General features: G+C 40.5%; 1 protein-coding gene and 1 pseudogene across 2 annotated transcripts in view; one reads left to right on the forward strand and one right to left on the reverse strand.

Moving 5' to 3' along the window:
* The window catches only part of SELENOI (selenoprotein I), a 46,280-nt gene that overhangs the window by 10,371 nt on the left and 12,398 nt on the right, over nt 1–23,511 (reverse strand). For both annotated transcript variants that reach the window (XM_049652450.1, XM_049652449.1), the window contains exons 2-8: nt 18,550–18,618; nt 17,980–18,088; nt 16,034–16,108; nt 10,088–10,350; nt 9,022–9,130; nt 3,117–3,165; nt 1,559–1,739 (exon numbers count right to left, since the gene is read on the reverse strand). In XM_049652450.1, coding sequence (XP_049508407.1) covers nt 1,559–1,739; nt 3,117–3,165; nt 9,022–9,130; nt 10,088–10,350; nt 16,034–16,108; nt 17,980–18,088; nt 18,550–18,618 — 855 coding nt within the window. The remainder of the gene's footprint in view (nt 1–1,558; nt 1,740–3,116; nt 3,166–9,021; nt 9,131–10,087; nt 10,351–16,033; nt 16,109–17,979; nt 18,089–18,549; nt 18,619–23,511) is intronic.
* On the forward strand, nt 14,837–15,700 carry LOC125937619 (40S ribosomal protein S3a-like; annotated as a pseudogene).

Here is a 23,511-nt window from a genome sequence, read left to right on the forward strand (position 1 = left end):
CCAGAGGGTTCTCGTTTCTCCACATCCTCGCCAGCATCTATAGTCTCCCGATTTGTTCATTTTGGCCACTCTGACTGGCATGAGGTGGTATCTGAGTGTGGTTTTGATTTGTATTTCCCTGATGAGAAGTGACGTTGAGCATCATTTCATGTGTCTGTTGGCCATCTGGATGTCGTCTTTGGAAAAGTGTCTATTCATGTCTTCTGTGCATTTCTTCACTGGATTATTTGTTTTTCGGGTGCGAAGTTTGGTGAGTTCTTTATAGATTTTGGATACTAGCCCTTTATCTGCTATGTCATTTAGCAAAGCACTTCAAAACAAGTCACTCCAACATTAAAAGCATTCCAGTACTTGAGCCAACACAGTTACACAACATTATTAAGTTCAGAAGTTCTCAACTGCTCAGAAGCCCAACGGAACCCCTGTCCCACCTCCAAACCCGTGGACTCTCAGAGTGTGGGTCAGACAAGGCTGGAAAATAATTTAGTAAGGATGCTATAGAAGGGATTCTTCCACTAGGTAACAGTTTGGATAAAAGGAATTTCTCCCGATTTTAAGATGGTGTGATATCTGAAAAGAACTTTCAAAATAGCCCTGTATAGCTCCATACACCTAAATTTCTTTATAGTGATGAAGAGATGCTATCTCCAATTCAGTCATATTGTCATATTAACACCTCAAAACCTCTCTGGCTTCCTTTACTTCCAATACCTTACTCAAATCTACTTTTATTCCTTCAGAGATAATTTTTTAATACAATGTATTAATATTTTCAGATCTTTAAACCCTGTGAAATCAGTAGGACCGGTGATAATGAACACATATTACACACATGGAAACATAAGCTCAGTGGCTAGCTTTTAAAGTAAAAAGTTATTAAGGACCTGACCAGAGCTAGAGCACATGCTCCCGGGTTGTCAGGACTATTAAGGTCTTTTCTCAACTGCGCCCGATCTCTCCTGGCTCCTGTGTTGCTGGGCCATGGCAGAGAAAGGGCTTTTGAAAAATATGTTGTATTTATTACAAAGTTTTTACACCTGTTCTTAATTTTAAAATCAGCTGATTTAAAAATGTGTGCGTGTGTGTGTGTGTGTGTGTGTGTGTGTGTGTGTGTCTTTTCTCAAAAACCCTTTTTAGTTTCCCTAAACTAATCATTAGATCTGCAGCCATCTGGAAAAGGTAAAAATAATTTTTAGCATGTTCGTGTTTGGGTTTATTACTCTTTAAAGTTTCTACTGTAAAATATCTTTAAATTAAAATCTGTCTATTTTTAATTCTAAAGATTTCTCCAATTATCACATTTTGTCATATATTCCTTAGATAGGACTTAAATGAAAAAAAACCTGGGGCGCCTGAGTCACTCAGCTTAAGCATCTGGCTCCTGGCTTAGGCTCAGATCATGATCTCACAGTTAGTGAGATCGAGCCTTACATTGGGCTCAGCGCTGACAGCGAGGAGACTGCTTGGGATTCTCTCCCTCTCTCTCTCTGCCCCTCCCTTGCATGTGCTCTCACTCAAAATAATAAACATTAAAAAAAAGAAAAAGAAAAAACCTTACTGTGATGTTGGCAAAGGCTGTTCCAACCATAAAGTAGAATAGTCTAGGATGTATCTCTAAAATATCTGAAGGTGACTGAAGGATCCATGCTGTAGACAAAATGAATAGCAAACATGGAGAAAAAAAGGGAACCATAGCTTCATAGACTGAATTGTGTTTCAAGGTGTTATTTTTATAGCTTCTGAAAAAAAAAATCAAGTAATACAAAGAACATTATTACAATATAAAAATCATTCCGTATTTGTAACTTTTGTAGTTTTGAAACTTTTTTCACACTTATCCTCTTAATTTACACTCACAATAATCCCACAGCATACATAGAACCAACATTACTAAACCCCATTTTACAGACAGGTTAAGTGACAACGTGAGAATTCAAATTTATATAACTTCCTACCAAGTGGCAGGGCCAGGACTAGAATGGAAGTGTTCTGACCCCGGGGCCTCCAGAACGTAAAGATAAATAAAACCTGATCTTTTGTTTTACAAGGTTTATGCTCTAGGAGGGGAAATAAAATGAACACAAAACAGCACTAGCAAGTACCTGGCTGTGTTATTATGATACAAAGTGACAGAGAATCTAAGAGCGGACGACTCTGCACTGAGACTGTCCTAGCATATCTCACTGTCTCTGGCCACACACTCCCATACATGTTTGCTCATCTGAACAAAGCCCCAAATTCTCGTCTTGGTTCTGTCACTGACAACATGATTCTGGACAAGATATTGCCTGATGAGGACCTCATCCTTAGAAGAAGAGGAAATGTCTCAATCTCTAAGGCCTTCAGAGCTTTAAATTTTATGGTTTCTATGAATGGCTGCCAGCTGCCATCGACCGGGAAGATTCACAGAGTGTGGCTTGACAGAGAGGATTCTGCAAGACAGATCTGAGAACTGAAGGATGAAGTGGGAAGTACAAGTGTTTCACGTAAAGGAGACAGCACTAGAGGGAGGTGGGGGCCAAATTACCAAGGAGAGAAAACAGCAAAGTACTTTCAGGGCCCGTAAGAAAATTCAGTGGGGCTGAGCAAAGGTGAAGTACAGATCAGAGAAATGAAACTCTGCCCAGGCAACTCCCACAGTATCCCCGACCCCACTCCTCGGGGCGGGAATTTTTATATAGTGCGACTTGGAAGTCAGCATAGATCCGGGGTTTGGTCCTAAACTACACAAATTCAGAAATTTAATTTTATGATCATGCTGACTAAACTTACACAGAATCAATTCATAAAAACTTACCATCAATTTCTAAAAAGGACGTAAACCTGTCACTATTCAACGGGAACACACTCCTTCCCAATTCACTCACAAAAAATGACAAATTAGAAGACTTGTCTGGTGAACCAAAAACTGTAACAAAAGAACTAGTAGTTTGTGCTGTGGTTGAAATGACCACACAGCCACCGTAGATACCCTAAATGGTCTTAAACTCATCCCAGATTCAAAATACAGCTTTTATGACCTTCTCAAAATGGCCAGATTCCAAAAGCAAAACAGATCCTAAAATTCATCTGAGTAACAACTGTCACACTTCTTGCCCAAATAATAAGGTACTTACCTGAAAAAGTTCAATAAACTCATCGGAAGAGTCACACATAATGCACAGCCTAAAAGGGAGAATATTTAAATTACTGTGAATTATTATTCAAGAGGGATTTTTATAATTATCGAATACATACAAAATATGTAATAGTTTTAGACCCAGTAATTCGCAGGTTCGGGTTTACTTCTGTAATGAAATTAAATACATTTCTGAACAACACTGACAACCGGAAGAGCAGCAGGGCAGTCTGGTGGTTCAGTGCGGAGGCTCAGGAGCCAGACTGGGCTCGAATCTCGGTTGTGCCAACAGGTTACGTGATTTCAGGCAGATTAACGCTTCCGTGCCTCAATTTCCTCTTTTATAAGCCAGAGATAGAATTGGCCCCGCAGGGTTTTTGAGAAACAAATGAGTGATTACACGTAAAGACAGCTGGAGCAGGGCTTGGCATACAGTAAATCGCACGAGTGTGAGTTACCGATGGATTCCGCGGTTTCCCGTTGCCACTGATTTTTCTTTCCCAAGCATTCTTCATTTCTCCGCCCGCTCCGCCCACAGACACCAGTTCTTTCCCCTCAGACCTAATAAAGACAGCCCTCCCAGGAAGCCCTACCATTGCTTCCGCTGCCCTCGCTCTCTACTAGCTGACTCTGCTATTCCCAATCACTTGCCAGACTTTTCCATGGCCTTCCTCAGTACTCTTTTATTCCTTCTGCCTTCCCTCTGCAGAAACTGCACTCTTGAATTTACCAAGCTCTCCTAATGATCAAATTCGATATTCTTTCTTCATTCCTGGCTTCTAAGTGAGAGGACTCCATTGACTCTCCACTAACTGTAATTCTTTCCTCCCTTTGCCTTTGTGATTCCATCCTCCCAATGTTCCTGTCAGCCATCCAGCTACTACGTGTGGTGTCCTTTATTGGCAACTCTGTCTCCTGCGCATTCCTAACTGGGCATTCACCTGTGCTTCTATCCTCCCTCAGAGAATCCTCTCTTACAGCTTTAACTAGAAGCTTCTTGCAGATGACTCCAAAAGCTGGCAATGTACTCTTGGGCAAATCAGACAATCTCTCTGAGCTTCAGACTCCACAGTTGTCCAATGTGGATGGGTTCAATGATTTCCTAATATCCCTTGCAGTTTTAAAATTCTCTGATTTGCTGGGGAGGGGGGGGGTGGTGGCGGCACCGGGGTGGCTCAGTCGGTTGAGCTTCCGACTTCGGCTCAGGTCATGATCTCACGGTCTGTGAGTTCGAGCTCCACGTCGGGCTCTGTGCTGACAGCTCAGAGCCTGCAGCCTGCTTCGGATTCTGGGTCTCCCTCTCTCTCTGACCCTCCCTCATTCATGCTCTGCCTCAAAAATAAATAAACATTAAAATTCTCTGATCCGGGGCACCTGAGTGGTTCAGTCAGTTTAGCATCTAACTCCTGATTTCAGCTCAAGTCATGATCTGTTTGTCTGAGCCCAATGCACTGACAGCATGGAGTCTGCTTGGGATTCTTTCTCTCTCTCTCTCTCACTCTCTCTCTCTCTCTCCACCCCCCCCTCCCATGCACGTGCATGTACTACTCTCCCTCCCTCCCTCAAAATAAATATTTAAAAATAAATAAACAAAAATAAAACTCTCTGATTCTACAGATTATAGAGATGTAACTTCCTGATCTTTCTCTCTGTCAAACTCCAAATCAACACATGTGGCAAGTTTCTGGATACTTCATTTGGATATTTCACTGTCACTCAACAGATGAGCCCCAGCTTACGCACTCCAGACTCCCAATGACCACACTTGGCCTGGGGTGAGAAGGTGGTCAGTGCAGCTGTGGCCTGAAGGATCAAACGACAGAAAGAGATTCCTTCAAAACAGCTCCTAAGACATTTTGCTAAAATGAGATGAAAAGACTGGAATCCACCAAACAGAAATCCCATCTGGGAAGATGAACTACTCTGCCACTCCCGAGCCCAACTGGAACAAAGTTCCTCAAGTTAGAAGAGCTTAGAGAGAAGGAGAAGACAGGCTGGTGTCCTCAGAAATCTTTAGCAGGTGACTCGGCCTCGTGCTGGGAAGCACAGGTAGGGAGCCAGGGCTGAATCAATTGACCCAGAATCACTGCGACGCTGAGGTGTCGGAAGCAGGCTGACACAAACTGGCAAAAGATTTGCTACCAAGAGTATTTTTAGTTTAAAATATCTTGAAATAGCTCTAGCTTAAGTACAGCAAGCATGTGGGAAGCTTGAGCTCTATACGGGTTGCCAAAAAGACATACCACATCTTCTCTTACTCCTCTCAACGGCACCTAACGTGCTTTCCGTAAAAAGGACGGGCATATCGCAGAGATATTACAGGTTGACTCCATACCACCGCAACAAAACAAACATCGAACGGCACAAGAAAGCCACGTGAATTTTTTGGTTTCCCAGTTACGTTTATGCTATAATGTACTCTATTAAGAGTGCAATGGCATCATGTCTAAAACAAATGTGCTTGCCCTAATTTAAAAATACTTTATGGCTCTAAGACTCTAACCATCATCTGAGCTTTCGGTGAGGTGCAGTCTTTTTGCTGGTGGAGGGTCTTGTCTTGAGGCTGATGGCTCCTGACTCATCAGGGGGGTGGCTGCTGAAGATTGGGGTGGCTGTGGCAAGTTCTCCAAACAAGAAACAGTGAAGCTTCCCAGTGAAGCTTCTGACTCCTCCTTTCACAATTTCTCTACAGTAGGTGAGGCTGTCTGATAGGGTTTTATCCACTGTAGAACTTCTTTCAAAATAGTCAATCCTCTCTAATCCTGCCACCGCTTTGTTTCAACTTAGTTTATGCAATATGCGAAATCCTTTGTTGTCATTTCAACAATCTTCACGGCATCTTCACCAGTAGATACTGTCTCAAGAAAACCATGTTGTTTTTTCATCCATCAGAAGTAACTCATCTGCTACAAAGTCTGAGCACCAGATTGCAGTAATTCAGTCCCAGCTTCAGGCTCCACTTCTAATTACAGTTCTCTTGCTGTTTCCACCACAGCTAGTTACTTCCTTCACTGAAGTCTTGAACCCCTCAAAGTCATCCATCCATAAAGGCTGGAATCAACTTCTTCCAAATTCCTGTCAATGTTGATATTCTGACCTCTCCCCATGAATCACAAATGATCTTAGTGGCATCTACAATACTGAATCCTTTCCAGGTTTTCAATTTACTTTGCCTAGATCCATCAGATCTTACAGCCTTATAAACCTGTATTTATTTCTTCAATAATAAGACTTGAAAGTTGAAATTACTCTTCAAGCTCCTGCAGGATGGATGCTTTGTTAGCAAGCAGGAAAACAACGTTAATCCCATTGTACGCTGTAATCAGAGCTCTTGGGTGACTAGGTGCTTGTCAGTGAGCAGTAATATTTTGAAAGGAATCCTTTTTTTCTGAGCAGATCTCAATAGGGGGCTTAAAACACTCAGCAAACCATGTTGTAAACAGATGTGCTACTGTCCAGGCTTTGTTGTTCCATGTATAGAGGACGGGCAGGGTAGATGTGGCAAATTCTTAAGGGCCCTAGGATTTTCAGAATAGTCGATCAGCACTGGCTTCACGTCCAAGTCACCAGCTGCATTAGCCCCTACCGTGAGAGTCAGCCTGTCCTTTGAAGCTCTGAAACCAGGCATTGACTTCTCCTCTCTAGCTATGAAAGTCCTAGATGGCATCTCCTTCCGATATTAAGGCTGCTACAGGTACACTCAAAATCTGTTGTGTCGTGTAGCCACGTTCTTGAATTATCTGAGGCGGATCATCTGGAGAACTTGCTGCGGCTCCTGCATCAGCACTTGCTCCCTCATCCTGCACTTTTACGACACACAGAAGTCTTCTTTCCTTAACTGACTGAGCCACTCAGGCGCCCCAAGGCTTCTTTCCTTTAAACCTCACGAACCAACCTCTGCGAGCTTCACGCTTCTCCTGCAGCTTCTTCCCCTCCCTCGGTTTTCCTAGAAGTGAAGAGAGCTAGGGCCTTGTTCTGAATCAGGCTTTGGCTCAAGGGAATGTTGTGGCTGCCTTGATCTCCTATTCAGACCACTAAAACTTCCTCCATGTCACAATGAGGCTGCTTCTCACTTTCGTATCATCCTTATGTTTAGGAAGGAGCACTTTTCATTTTCTTCAAGAGCTTTTCCACTGCATTTACAAACTTAGCTAAATGTGTGGCGCAAGAGGCCTGGCTTTGGGCCTATCTCGGCTTCGACATGCCCCCCTTACTAAGCTTCATCACTTCTAGTTTGTAATTTAAAGAGGGAGACATGTGACTCTTCCTTTCACTTGAGTACTCAGAAGCCACTGGAGGGTCATTAACTGGCCTAATTTCAATACTGTATCTCAGGAAATAGGGAGGCCCAAGGAGAGGGAGAGAGATGAGAGGGAGAGCGGAGGGTGGGTGGCACAGTCAGACACACACATTCGTCTATTAAATGGCCGTCTTCCGTTGGCGTGCTTTGTGTGTCCCCAAAACAATTCCAACAGTAACATCAAAGACCGCGCGTCACAGACCACCATAGCGAATATAATAATGATGAAAAAGTGTGAAATACTGTGAGAATTACCAAAATCTGACAGACAGAGACATGAAGGGAGCCAATGCTGTTGGGAAAATGGTGCTGACAGACTTGCCCGACAAAGGGCTGCCACAAGCCTTCAATTTGTAAAAGAGACAAGTATCTGCAAAGCACAATAAAGTGCAATAAAACAAGGTATGCCTGTATGGGGAAAGCTGCTTTATTTACTTATACAGAAACATGTGGGCTTTTGTTTTATTTCAGAAAGAAGAATTCAGGTAAACTCGTAAGTTACATGGAAAATTATGTGCCTATTAAAAGTATCCACTTTACCATCCCAAAATATATCTCACACCTCGGAGGATTCCATCTTCTCGTTAAGTTTAACACTTCAACGTAAATTCAACAATCCTGCCACAAGACTAGCCACTTAAATCAGAAGATTCACTATGTGGTGGGAGTGAAAAGAAGCTAGCCTTGTCAGGCTAAAGAAATCCGTTCATACAAAAACCCCCGAAAAAAGAACATTTGGAAGATTACAGCAGGGTTCTAAAATATCTGTAGACCAGAGCAACAGAGAACGGCCCAAACCACTGCCTAAAAGCCAGTGCCTAACGGATCAGCTTCTCAGCCGTTTCTAAGCTTTATCTAACGCCCATTCTATTAGCAAGGTGCACTGGGTAGCCAGGGGGGTTATTTTTCAGATAAGGGAACAGAGCAATAGCCGACAGCTTGCTTTTTTTTTCTTTTTTTTTTTCTTCTACAGAGGTCCTAATGCCACTCCTAATGCCCCGAAGTAACAGCCCAGATAACTTCCTCTTTGCATAGAAAACACTCCCCCACTCAGTTAATCATCCCGTAGATATTCCCTCTGGCTAAAATCAAAAGGGAAACATTACCACAATCCAAATTTTTTACCAAATAAAACATTGTTACCAAAATCCTTTACCTATTATCCGGTGGCAAAAAAGAATATCGGAGGAGAATAGCACAACTTTCCAATGAATGTATTACAAAGTAATCTGTGTCATCTATTTCCTACAAACTAATGGTCTTCAATTCTGAGATAGGCACGAAATCTACACCAAATGTCCACCTAAATGTGGATCCTCTCCAACAGTCTAGATTCATTTAAACAGTTAGTTTACGAGGTTTATGCGATTTTGGTATTTATTTTCTTCGGACTGGAAACAGCTTGGTGCCACACACAAAAAAACCACAACACAGGAATTTTATTTTCCTTACTGGTTTGGTTGAAACCCTACAGGGCTATAGGGCTGTTCTGCTCGCTGGAGGGAACGGGAGAGAGGGACAGGTGTTACTGCTCGTAATCAATCAAACACTGGCTTGGATAACAAAGTGATGTTAAAATAGGCTTCAACATGGAGCTTCTTACCAATAATCATTGCAGTGAATAGGTCTCTATATAAGAAATTAAACAGGAAAGGTTCATACCAGGCCTCAACTCCCACAATCGCAGTCACTATGTAGACAAAAGATATAGTCTGGAAGGAAAATGCAGACAAAAGCATACAGAGGCATTAACAGCTGGAAAGGTCAAGGAGCCCGCAATGCTGTATGCAGCGTTAAATCTCGTAGTTTTAGTAAAAGCAAGAAGTACACTTAAATTTGATAATGTGGCAAGTCTTCTTCCCTTTAAAAGTTGCGGGTTTTTTAGCCAACAATGCCATAAAATAACTAACTTCTACACAATGCAAACAACTGGCCATAATTTAGAACACTTTAAGGCACTTCAGGAATCAGTTAAGGTACGACACGGTCCAATTTGCCTACCCGATCACTTTCTTCAAACATTCCAATGTCTGAGGCTTTACTGGGACCTTAGGTACAAACGGGCAAAATGGCAACACAAAGAGCTAGGATTCAAGGGCAGGGAGAGTTAATAGCAAGCCTCTTAAGTAAAAGAAAACAAGTATCTCTACTCATTGAAAGCTCCCAGTAAAGACAAAAAAGCAACAATTACATGTGCATCTCTCTCTTTACAAAATCAACAGTTCAAAGGAATATTTATTAACATTAAGAAACTGCTCATTTTTTAGTTAATAATGACATTGTGATTATGTTTTTTTAAAAGTGCTTTTACTACTTAGAGATAGATGGGAAAACGTTGATCACATAATATCAGGAATTTCCTTTAAAATAATTGGGAGGAAGGGTATACATGAAACTAGACTGGCCATATAGCTGTTGAACCTAAGGAACAGGTACATAAGGGTTCACTATGCTATCCCTACTTTTTTATGTGCTTGAGATTTTCATAAATAAGCAACAAATAATACAAGATAAAAAGGAAATTTTTTTAAAAGCACACATCAGTTCTGGCCAAAAAAGCATAAGGGCAATAAAGAAGGAATGACAATGACAAAGACTACTCCCTTCCCCCTCCCCCCCCCAAAAAATTCATAGCACTGTTGAAAATTTAAGGCAGAACACATACTTACCACCTGGCTAATGTCATATCCCCACGGCAGGAAAAGAATCCCTGTATTATACTTTTCCCAGTGGGACAGGATAAAAGAAAACAAAACTACCCATAGTAGGAGGTAAAGAACAAAAACACTGACACCAGATGGTCCTCGTCCAAAGATGGAATACACAGTCACAACAAAGTAAACACATGACCAACTATCAAGGCCATGGTCAAAAAGCTCCCCTAAAGGGGTGCTGGAATTGGTTCTCCGGGCCTGCTTTCCATCCACACCATCTGCAACAGAAACACATTACCATGGGAAAAGGTCAACATCGGTACCGCAGGGAGAAAATCTTCTTTAACAAACTGGAGAAACACAAAACAAATCAGCGTATCATAGGAATGTTGATGAACTAAAGTACAGCGACCAGCCAGGACTGTAAAAATCCAACGTCTAATTCCTACAATTCAAAGATTTCAGAAAAAAACAAACAAACAAAAAAACCCACCTTAATTTCTTAGAGTTTAACCTAAAACTTAAAGTATATTACATCAACTAAATGGTGTCAATTTTAGATGTGAAGACAAAGCATTGTAGTTGGACTCTGAATTCTTCCAAATCGGACTAACAACTGAGTTGTTCTGCTAGCCACAAATTCTCAGGCTTCCAGAGAATATGCAATAGGTATTCATCACAACTGATCTAACCACTCCTTGCTCTAGGATCCAAAAACATCCCGAACTTCAGTCGTAACACCTATTTCATCTTGTTTGAAATTACAGTCACTTTGTTACAGATGTGCTCCTTCCCCGATTTTAAGTGCTTTCAGAAAAGGCTTTGCACACAGCAGGTGTTCAGTAAATATAAGAATTAAATGTATTGAAACTGTGCAAGGCACTGTTCCTGATGCTGTGAAGATTATCATAAGAATAATCTCCGAATAAAGTAAGTTTGCGTCCTCAGTGTTTATAACTGAGAATGGAGACAAAACATGGCGATTAAAGATACAGTACATCCCAAACCACAAAAGAGTTCGGAAAAGGGACAAGCACTCTTCAGGCTAAGATAATCAAGAACGGCCTTCCAGACCAGATGAAACCTGAGTGGGGACATAAAGAATGAGTTGGATTTCAGTAGATAAGAGTATGCTGTTTCAAGAGGAGGGAGTGCTATCAGCAAAAACACCAAGATGGAAAAGCACATGCGTGTTCAGAGAATGCCAAAGTAGTTTAGGTCGACCAGAGGAAACCAGTAGGTAAAGAGGGCGGTAGAGAGGCCAGAAGGGAGGTTGGAGCCAGCTCAAAAGTTTCAGGGAGTACGGGGGGCTACGAAAAGGATGTGAGCACGGGAATGACAGGGGTAAAGGTAGTGACGTGCTTCAGGAAGATTCACCTGGCAGCAGTGTGAATGGCAGAGAGAACACTAACCAGTAAGGCCCGCACTGACATGGAATACAGCAGGAATGAAAGGCTGGAGGCAGGTGAGATATTAAGAAAGTCAAACTGGCAATGCAGCAAAAGATGAGTGGTGAGGCTAAAGGACCAGAAGATCCTCCCGATTTCCCATCTGGGTAACTAAGAGAGTGGTAGAAATGGGGAAGTCCAAAGAGCCTGCCTGACGGAAAAGATGCTGAGTACAAGTTTAGATGCTAAAACTGAACTGTTGGCAGAATTATCCACATGATCATGTCAAGCAACTCAACCTCAGGTACTTACTAACAACTCAGAAAATATATGAGGGCTAGATAGAAACACAAGAGTCATCTCAATAGTGATAAGAATTATCGAGGGAATAAGAGGAAAGGGAAAGTTGAGGATACAGCACAGTGAAACACCTTCATTTAGGGGCAGAAACAGAGGAGCTGGGGCGTGAGGGGTGTAGGGAGAGAAAAAGAGTGGGAGAACAGTAAAACCTAGTTACAAAGAAGAGTCTGAGGGGCGCCTGGCTGACTCAGTTGGAGGGGCACGTGACTCTTGATCTCAGGGTTGTGAGTTCGAGCCCCACGTTGGGTGTAGAGATTACTTAAAGAAATAAAACTTAAAAAAAAAAAAAGAGTCTGAAGCATAGCTCGGCACGCTTGTGCAAGAGCCAACCACCCTGCTATAAATAAGACACAATTCCTGTGGTCTCTCAGGAACCGTGAGTCTAGTAGGAGAGACAATATTAAGGAAAAAAAAAAATCTGGACTATAAAAATTTCTCCCCAAAAGAAACAGTTCTATTAACAAGTGCAGCAGGATTAGGCTAATAGTAAAGATTCAGGAATTAAAAATTCCTATAATTACCTGTGCTTATCTTGCTCACTATAGTATTATCCCAGTGTCTAGCTCAGTTTGTTGCAAAGAAGGCCTTTAGGGGCACCTGGGTTAAGTGTCTGACTCCTGATTTCAGCTTAGGACATAATCTCACAGTTAGGGAGTTCAAGCCCCACGTCGGGCTCTGTGCTGATAGTGGAGAGCCTGCTCGGGATTCCCTCTCCCCCTCCTCCCTCTGCCCCTACCCTGCTTGTGCTCTCTGTCTCAAAATAAATAAATAAACTTAAAAAAATCTTTTTTTTTTTTTTTTTTTTTTTTTTCAAAAAGAAGGCCTTTAAAAATATTGTTGAAGGAACACACGAGAGGATGAATTCCAGATTCCTGCCCAAATACAGCAGATCTCTGTTATATAGCGTTAGGAACATTTCTGCTAGCTGAAGTATTTCCAAAAAGTCTTTTCTCATTATTTGCTGGCTTAATTTACTATTTGCAGGGCAACTCCTGTGCATTTGTTACAAATACTAAATCCGTGAACTGCATACTAATTAGGTCTTGTACATCTTCCCACTGAACCCATTCCAGCTCCACCAGTCTGGGGTGTGCGAAGTTACACAATGTTTTTTCAGAAAGGTAATTCAGGGTATATAGCATATATTATGACAAAAGAACAAAACAAAACAAAAACACCTCAGGCGGACCCAGAGCAGCACCCTGTGATCAAACACATTAATATTTCTGCAGCAAAATGTAAGAACAATCACACTAGTAGGATATAGTTTAAAAGTTGCCTCATGTTGGTTCAAGGCAGTTTTGCAACAAACAGTTCACGTTCGGTGAGGGCTTTTGCCAAAACTGTGGATGTGAAAAAGGTAGATAATATGGTATATCAAAAAGCTCTTATGACCTGCCGTTAAAAGTCAGAGCCCTCAGGCCACTCTCACCTTTTTCCCTATTCCTCCCTGCCCTTGGCAACCAAACCCTAGAGCAGATTTTTTTTTTAATGTTTCGAAATGTTTATTTATTTATTTTGACAAAGAGGGAGAGAGAGAATCCCAAGCAGGCTCTATGCTGTCAACACAGAGGGGCTCGACCCCATGAACCGTAAGATCATGAGCCAAAATCAAGAGTCAGATGCTTAACTGACTGCGCCACCCAGGCACCCCTGCAGCAGAATTTTTTTATTTTTAATTTTTTAATGTTTTTATTTATTTTTGAGAGAGAGAGACAGTGTGAGCGGGGGAAGGGCAGAGAGACAGAAAGACAGACAGAATCTGAAGCAGGCTCCAGGCTCTGAGCTGTCAGCACAGAGCCCTGGCGTGGGGCTCGAATACATGAACTGAACCATGAGATCATGACCTGAGCTGAAGAGGGACACTAAACTGACGGAGCCACCCAGGCGCTCCTACAGCAGAATTTTTAAACCTGCTCATATTTAAGAACAAATATGCAAAAGCTTCTGCCTAAAATGTAATTTTTCACTAAGCTTTCTCCTAATTCTTCTGGACTTCACTCTCTTCCTTCCCCAAATTCTGGCAGTTCTGGTCACCTGCAATGTCAGCGTGTAATCATATACCAGATTATACTGGTTTTATGAGTCATTTTTATCTGAGAGATCTAAGCAACTTTAAGTCAGGGTCTGGTATTTATATTCACTTAAAAACTATATACTTAAAAAAATCATGAAAAGCTGGGGGGGAGGGGTGGGCAGGGTGGCTCAGTCGGTTGAGCGTCCAACTTCGGCTCAGATCCCGATCTCGCGGTTTATGAGTTCAAGCCCTGTGTAGGCCTCTGTGCTGACAGCTCAGAGCCTAGAGCCTGCTTCGGATTCTGGGTCTTCCTCTCTCTCTCTGACCTTCCCTCACTTGTGTTCTCTCTCTCTCTCTCTCTCTCTCGCTCTCTCTCAGAAACAATAAATGAATAAACTTTACAAAAATAATTTTAAAAAGTAATAAAAAAATAAATTTTATAAATAAAAATGAAAACTATATACTGACTACCTACTATGTGTTAGGTACTGTTCTAAATACTGGGCACACAGCCCCCAAAGAATGTACGCTTTAGAGTAGAGAGACAAGTAGGTTATATGGTTTTGAGTGCTATGGAGAAAAATAAAGCAGGGAAGGAGAATAGGAGAATGCAGGACAAGCCATGCAAACAGAACCAACAAAAAGCATTCTTGGCAACATAGACAGTTATGGCCTAGCACAGGGACCTCCCTCACCACCTCCTGCACCAAATAAGAATTAATTACTTTCTTATTCTCCCACTCATTCCTGTTTCCCCGCTGTGCTCTATTGTAGCAGCTCTCTCCATACTCCACAATTATCTGACAGGTCGGCATTGTTTCCCAAACTGAAGGCAAAAATGACGTCTTATTCCAGTTGCTGGTAAATATTTTTTGTAAGGAGCCAGATAGTAAATAGTTGAGGCATTATGGGTCATCAGGAGACACCGTTGCTACTACTCAACCTTGTCTTTGTTGCAAAAAGCAAGCATAGAGCCCTTTTGGCTCCCCGAGCAGAGCCATGGCAATCAGTAAGAAGAAGGGCCTGACAAAAGGCAGCAAAAAAGGGGGCCAAGAAGAAAGTGGTTGATCCATTTGCTAGGAAAGATCAGTATGAAGTGAAAGCACCAGCTATGCTTGATATAAGAAATATTGGAAAAACACTAGTCACGAGAACTCAGGGAGCCAAAACTGCATCTGACGGCCTCAAGGGTTGTGTTTTTTAAGTGAGCCTTGCTGATCTACAGAATGATGAAGTTGCATTTAGAAAATCCAAGCTAATAACTGAGGATGTTCAGGGCAGAAACTGCCTAAGTTCTATTGTGTGGATCTCACCCGTGGAATTCTAGGAAAGTTCCATGGTCACAAAATGGCAGACCACGATTGAAGCTCATGTTGATGTCAAGCCACCGACAGTTACTTGCTTCATCTATTTTGTGTTGGTTTTACTAAAAAACCCAACAATTAGATTTGGAAGACCTTTAGGCTCAGCACCAACAGGTCCACCGTGTTCAGAAAAAGACAATGGAAATCATAACCCGAGAGGTGCAGACAAATGACTCGAAAGCAGTGGTCAATAAACTGATTCCAGACAGCATCGGAAAAGACACAGAAAAGGCATGTCAATCTATTTATCCACTCCATGATATCTTCATTAGAAAAGTAAAAGTGCTAAAGAAGCCCAGGTTTGAGTTGGGAAAGCTCATGGAGCTTCATGGTGAAGGCAGTAGTTCTAGAAACGCTACTGGGGATGAGACCAGTGCTAAAGTTGAACGAGCTGATGGATATGAGCCACCAGTCCAAGAATCTGTTTAAAATTCAGTCATTTAATGGTGACAAATAAGAAGTCTTATTTGTGACGTTAAAAAAAAAAAAAAAAGAAAGCAAGCAAGCAAGCAAGCAGGCAGGCAGGCATAGACAACAAGTAAAGAAATGAATATAGCAGTGTTCCAACAAAACTTTACTTATAAAAATAGGACAGAGTCGGCCTGCAAGAGGCAGTTTGCCAACTCATATCTTATTCTCTGCATCCCTAGCAATGAATGACAATATTTTCCAGAGAGAAACTCAAAAACATATTTATTATACTGAATAGGAAATCAGTAAGCCCTAGTTAAAATGAATTAAGCATAGGAGAAAATGTTAGTTTAATGGATGGCTATCCTTGCTGAAAGAGTCACCAGCCATTGACTAAAATGAATATTTGCCAATTTCTTACCTAGAGTGTAGGCTATGAAGTTGAGGATTCCCACCACAATCCAAACCCAGTCGGGTACATGCTTGTGACCCGGTGCTGCAAAGGAAAGCACTCAGACTTCAATACAAAGTATGATCATTCTTACTATAGCACGCACTGCCATTGAGAAATATTTCTATTTATTAAATAGAAGTTCTATTAAATAGAAGTTAAATAGAAGTTTAAAATATACTTTTAATGCAGATTTAGGTAAATATTAAAATACATCGGGAAACTGACAAAACCAAGGAAGTAACTGCCCAACCCCTCATAAACAAAGGCACTTATTTTGAGCTTTAATCATAACTCAAAACTGACTGTTCATCTCTACCTGAAAATTACTTACATGCTAAGAATGAAAAGTAATGCTTTTGGAACTTAAAAGATGCTTGTGTTTAATCTGATCTTCACTGTTGACGAATATCCTACAAACATGTATTGAACCTTCAATCTATATTTTCTCACTACATTATTAACTAGCTAAACAAAAGACCTTTTCATTTGGGTGACTAAGTATCAGAAGGTCTGGGTTCCAGTCCTGGCTCTATATTCAAGCAGCTGTGTGACCATGAATAGATCGTTTATCCTTTCCTATCTTCCATTTCCCAAATATACCAGGACTAGATGGTTTATCTGGTCCTCTAGTTTCTATGACTTGGGGAAATACACATAATATTTACATATTTTTAGCCCTCTTAATAACTAGTAAATAATGTTAGAGTAGTTAGAAAAATTAATATTTCTAGTTATAAAAGAAACTTGTGAAGACGTTCTAAAGATTAAAATACAAATTTTTAAAAGCCGCTTAATATCAAAACCATGCTTGATAAAATTTAATCTTATTATCCACATAGTACCTTATGATCTTCGATTGTCATTTTATTACATGTACAAAAGCTATGGCTTAAAATTTCAATTGCTAAAGGTAGGCATACATACAGTTTCAATATTCAGAATTTCTATAGGATCAAGTTGTAAGTTTTTGAAACTCTGAACTTTCCTAAAAAAAACAATGTTGTTGGTGACTTAATTTCTCCAGGTCAGTCCACAAAAGTCTGCTAACCCCACAACACCAGTGAATTATAACACTAAGACTATTTACTACATCATTTATAAATATTCTTACTGGAAAATACATACTCTGACTTAGAATGCAAAAATTATTCATCTACCTCCATCTTTCTATTCCTCTCAACCCTATCAACCGGCTGAGCAATGAAAATAAACTCTTTTGGCCACTTATCCCCCCTCATCCCAAATACAGCCAGATTCTGTCCTATGGCCTGGGGCAGAAACAGGGCAAGGGAATGTGAAGACAGGAACAGCTATGAAAGAAAACACTGGAGTCTGGGGTGGAAGCAGGCCAACAACTGCCTCCAAAAGCATTTCTCTTCTCCCTTCCCCAACTGACTTCTGTCAATAAACGTTCACGGTCTAAGAACCATTTTCACAGGAAACTTGGAGTTATTCAAGGCAAATGTGGATGCTGAGCAGAGGGAAAGAGAGATCACATTCCCGTCAAAGGCGGGGGGTGATTTTTCTTGCATCATTAGAAAAAGAGAAGGGATATTTCTGGAACTGGTAAATATGTTGGACCCTGCTTATACTCACTTTCAGGCAAAGTGTCAGTCCTAAATATTGTGTCTTCTTGTAAATCCAATTATTCTTTATTTATCAAAACCCCACTGCTTTTTAGACAGCCTATCTACATTAAGTAGCCAATTTGGTTTCTAGAACTTAATGGAAATATGCATAACAGATTGTGAAAACACAACTTAGCTTTTACACCCAATTCTAACATTTTACATACCTTTAAAATATCCAGAACTTCTCCAACAGACAAGCATATCAATTGAACCAGAAAATAACCGCATGTCATTTTTCTCCATTTAGGCATTTTAAATTTTATATTAAAGTAATAATCTTACCTGAAGCATAAAAGTCAGGATCAAAGTATGCCATAAGTAGGAAATTGAACACAACCAGCAGAAAGCCAGAGAAGGTTATCAGATTTGGAGCCAGCCAAGTAGGAAATACCTATTTGTTTCAAAATAATTACAAAATAATTAAAGTAAAGGAAGCACTCTGACCACTATGCAATATGAAATTTAAGTCATAATAAAAGCTATAAACTTGACAGATCATATCTAGGAGGTATATATATTAAAACGTAAACCACAATGTTCAGTTGATAGAAATAAGCATTTCATTCTTCTGTTTTCTGTATTTTAAATTCTATAATCAACAAACTTATAATCATAATATTATTTATTTTAGAAAATGTTTAAATGCATTTTATAAAAATGATAAATTCTAGTATAAGAATATAAACTTATACTTCAACAATAAAATAAATCAAAAGGTATGTGACTAAGGGAAAGGAGAATGAGAGAGTAATTTCTCTAGACATCTTACTAAACAAACACTTGTATCCATAACACTCCTTAAAATACTTACAACTTACTAAAACATAAGTACAAGCCTATTAATCGTCTTACCTTTACTATAGTATTCCAAAATGGATGCATGACATACAGAGAGAGTGGATTGGTATCCACGGCACTGTACTGTTAAGAAATGAAAAGAAAATATTCAGTTCTCCTTGCACACTGGCAAGTAGTACAATAATCCTCGAGCGAAAGTAATACTACAAAAATAACCCAGAGAACATGTCTGTTTACATGATGTCCTGGTCTATATAACAAAACTGGAGGAACAATATAAATAGGGCAAAGACACAGCCACGTTTCTCTGTTTCACTCAACCAACTTTTATAGTGTTACACTGTTTCGGTGGGGATATTTACATTGCTTACAAGGTCTCACTCACAATGCAAGATCAAAAACGCTCACACTGTGTACATTCAAACACTGACTTTCTCAACCTCCTCCGAATACGCTTACTAAGTGTGCAACCTCGGGCAAGTTACTTCATCTCTGCCTTAGTTTGTCCGCTTGTAAATGAGGATGATAGCTTCTACCCCAAAGGTCTGCCATAAAAATTAGGCAAATTAACCACACGCATGAGTGCTACGTATTAGATATTACTAACTGTGCTTTAACCACCAAAGGATGACAGATCCCTTTACAGCAGGAAAACGGATCACACACATAAGCAACGGAAGACAACAATAGGTTAGGGTTCTGTGGTAATCAAGTTTTTTCCCTAATTATGGAGTTATTCAGTAAAAATTCAAAGGAGATTTTAACAAATAGACACACACATACTGGAGTACCCGGCATGCTAGAAGCACTCCACTAGGTGTGGGGAAGAAGGGATACTTAATTGGTAAGGGATCATTCCCACCTCAAAGAGTGGGAATATTACCTAATTCGTCCAGTTGACATTTACACAATGTCACAAAGAGTCAAATGTCTGAAAAAAAGTTTGTGTGTTTTTTTTTTTAATTAAGTCAATTTATTTATCTTGAGAGAGAGTGTGTGCAAGAGACAGCAGGGGAGGGGCAGAGAGAGAGGGAAAGAATCCCAAGTAGGCTCCGATGCAGTGCTCAGTCACACAACGGTGAGATCATGACTTGAGCCTCAATCAAGAGTCAGACACTTAACAGACTGAGCCACCCAGACACCCCAAAAAGTTTTGGGTTTTGTTTAATTAATTAATTTATTTTGAAAGAGACAGCAAGCAGGGGAGAGACAGAGAGAGAGAGGGAGAATCTCACACAGTCTCCGCTGTCAGCACACAGCCCAACGTGGGGCTCAAACCCACAAACCGTGAGATCATGACCTGAGCCAAAATCAAGAGTTGAACGCTTAACTGGCTTAGCCACCCAGGAACACCCACCCCCCCCCCCGAAAAGTTTTGTATTTTATATTTATGCTTAGTATGTACATAAAATTAGTAGTAAGCGTTTGAATATCTAATTTTTTAAAAATCATAAAGGTCAAATTTCTTCCTGAATGCTTTTGAATACACAGAAAATGTTTTCTCATCAGTGTTTCAAGACTCACAAGTGTGATGGAACAAAAATAGTAAATAAACAGAAATAACTTAAAATACTGGAGCAAAGACAGATAACTAGTTAAGTCAAAATGATCGAACAGACTCCATGTCTGAGTACCTTCATTTCTCCAACCCATTCCAACTGAAATGGGATCAGTGGGACAAAGGACCTGAGCTAGACAGTGGGAGGAAAACGGAGAAGAACTCTGCCAGCCACAGTGAGAGGCTGTGCGGCTTCAGCCAGACTCCAGGCAGGAGCCTACTTAAATGCATGTTACTGTTCTGACTACAATCAATTTGTGGGGCACCCGGCTGGTTCAGTTGGAAAAGCATGGGACTCTTGATCTCAGGGTCACGAGTTCAAGCCCCACATTGGGTGCAGAGAGATACTTAAAAAAATAAACCTTAAAAAAAAAAAAGAAGTTTTCTCTAAAAAAGTTTTTTTAAATAATAACATAACATAACATAACATAACATAACATAACATAACATAACATAACATTAACATAACATAAAATAAAGTGGTACTTGCACGGCTCTCTACAGGCCACAAAGCCTTTCCACATAATAGCTACAGCTACAGCTACATCTACACCTCTGCAGAATGAGGGGTCCTCAACTGACAGGACTGCTTGGATTTAAGTCTCTGCACCTGAGGACACAGAACGAGTAGGAGCCCCTGGCAGCTGCCAATAACAAAGGGGAGGCCCTGGCCGCACCCAGACCCACTTGATGTAGCCAGCGGGTCAGATAAACGGGGAAACCACACATTTCAAGTCCACCATCTACTGCAAAGTACAAAAGTTGTAAGAAGTCCAAATCAGAAGGAAACTGTTTAAGACATCACATGAGTACCTAATATGGTGTACAAAGTACAATGTTCTTAATTGGAATGTTTGCTGAATGAGTGTCTTTCAGCAGTTTTCCATTATTTAATTTAGAACTACAAAGATGTCCTTAAATGACAGTATTTTGATCTGAAAAGCTCCTCTTTTTAAACCCTGAAGTTTTACCATTAAACTTCTACTTCAGGAGATCAGTAGTATGAAAAGAACAAACAGCTAAATTTAAGAAAGTCAGTCTGCCTAAATGGATCTTCCACATTTAAGCTCAAGTAAGCAAGAAAATGTAATAGGAGATCACAAAAGGTAGCAAACAATAAACCTAAAGAACACTCCATGCTCTAGCCTTACCTGAGTATTTTTCAAGATCACATATCACTTAGTATAAACAAAGAAACTTAAAACTGTCTTGTGAGTCAACAGGAGGAAAAAAAATGATTCAGACCTTCCACATGCATGAAAAAATAAGTAAAACATACACTTTTAAAGATGTTAAACTAGATTTAGGTATTTGTTAATGCTCACTAAACATATTTTTATTTTCTATTGGAATGGTATATATCCGAGTATCTTAACCCAGCAGGCAATCCACTGTTAAGCTCACTGTGACTTGCTTGATCTCCAGACTGCAAGGCTGGATGAAGCTATCACCCTGGAGAAATGGCTGAAAACCATAGCCTGGGTTTGAGAAAATCTCAGAATCATAAGCGTTCAGGAGATGTCTAGGTCCTTATGTGCCTGACCCTCGCTTATGCAAACAGGTACAACAATCATCCGGCCTCCTTTTAAATGCCTCTGGGGCAAAAAACTCATTATTTCCAGAAGCAACGCAACCCATGTTAAACTAACTTCTCTATACACTAACAAGATCCTCCCCTTGCCCCGTATTTTCTATCCTGTTTTCATTTTGTCTTACAAAGTTAAGCAGACAGGGGTCCAATTTTTCTTCCAAACAATAGTGCTTCAAATATTTGAAGACTGCTCTCTCCCTGTCCTACCCACTTCTTCTCTTCACCTGCTTAAACATCTCATGTCCCTCTTGCTGCTCCTCTTGCCATGCCTTCAATCTTCTTCCTCATCTAGGTCTAGTCTTTAGACCAGAGGTTGGAAAGCTTTTCCGGAAAGCATCAGATAGTAAATATTTTAGGCTCTGCAGGCCATATAGTCTCTGTAACAAACACTACCACTGAAGCAAGCAAGCAGTCACAGAAAATAAGTACACAAATGGGCACGGCTGTGGTCCAGTAAAATTTTATTCACAAAAACAAGTGCCTGAGGGCTTTAGTTTGACAATCTATACTCCACATGACCCAAAATGTTGTTAAGCCAACACGAACATGTGATCGGGGCAAAAGAAACATTTCATGTGGTGCAGGAGTAGAAAGAACATGACCATAAGCCCCTCTTCCTCAATGACTTGTTTCTCTGATGCCCAACATACTACTTTCCTATGGCAACAAAAGCATTCTGCAGAGTTAAACACAACCGCACAGTTGGACTGCTAAACTACCTTTCTCTACACTAATATGATGACTGTTGGAACCCAGTACTAGACTCTACATTTATCTTATCACATTTTATCTTATTAGATTCAACTCATCCTTCTATCCCTTCCAGATCTCTTCAGATTCAGACTCACTTATCAAGGTGATAGTTATGCCTCGCCAAACCCTCAGCATGTCAATGTGTCATGCTAATAACAGTACCTTCACTGAAGTCTCTGTAAAAATGCTGATCAAGATAGAACTTCTGAACATTTCCCTCAAGATTGCTCTTAGTATACCGAACAATTGTTACTTAGGTATAGAATTCGGTACCGTCACCTATGGCAATTAGTCCATCTTGCCCATGAGAAGAAATTTTCTTAAAATCTTAGTAAGATCAGAATTACTTTAGATTACCTTTTGCCAAAAATCAGAAAGTTTCAGAACTTTTTTTTTTACTTCAGTACAAGGCAGAAAATAGAGCAGCGTTCATTTTTCACTCATTCATTCAGAAAGCCAACAAATATTTATGATTGAATACCTATGACTGTACCAGGCAACTTTTTGCTAGGCCCAGTGAAGAGAATGATGAACAAGACTGAAACGTTCCCTATGCTCACCAAGTCTATGGTCTTTTGTGAGACAGACGATAAGCCCCAAAACAAAGAAAAGTCACACGTTGTGTTAAATACTGTGAAGGAATAAGAGGGTATTTTGCAAGAGGCCAAGGGGTAGGGAGTATGCCTAGTCTGAGTGGTCAGAGAAAGCTTCACTAAGGAAGGGACACTTCGGCTGGGTCCTAAAAGATGAGAAGACCGGCAAGGAACATATGAGATATTATAGGGAGTGAAGAAGTGAGACACTAAAGAGAACATGCTGTTGTAGATTCCATTTATATGAAGTTCAAAAACAGACAAATTAATTTATGGCGAAAGAAGTCATAATAGTAGTTTGATGAGAAAGACTGAAAGGGGGCCTTCTGAGTTGCCAGAATCAATTCGATTATCTTGATCGCAGTGGTGGTTATATGGGTATATACATATGTAAAAATTCATGAAATTAGGGGCGCGTGGGTGGCTCAGTCAGTTGAACATCTGACTCTTGATTTCAGGTCATGATCTCACGGTCTGTGGGATCGAGTCTGCAGCGCGGAGCCTGCTTGGGATTCTCTCTC

This window comes from Panthera uncia, assembly GCF_023721935.1.
Source record: "Panthera uncia isolate 11264 chromosome A3 unlocalized genomic scaffold, Puncia_PCG_1.0 HiC_scaffold_12, whole genome shotgun sequence".
NCBI lineage: Eukaryota > Metazoa > Chordata > Mammalia > Carnivora > Felidae > Panthera > Panthera uncia.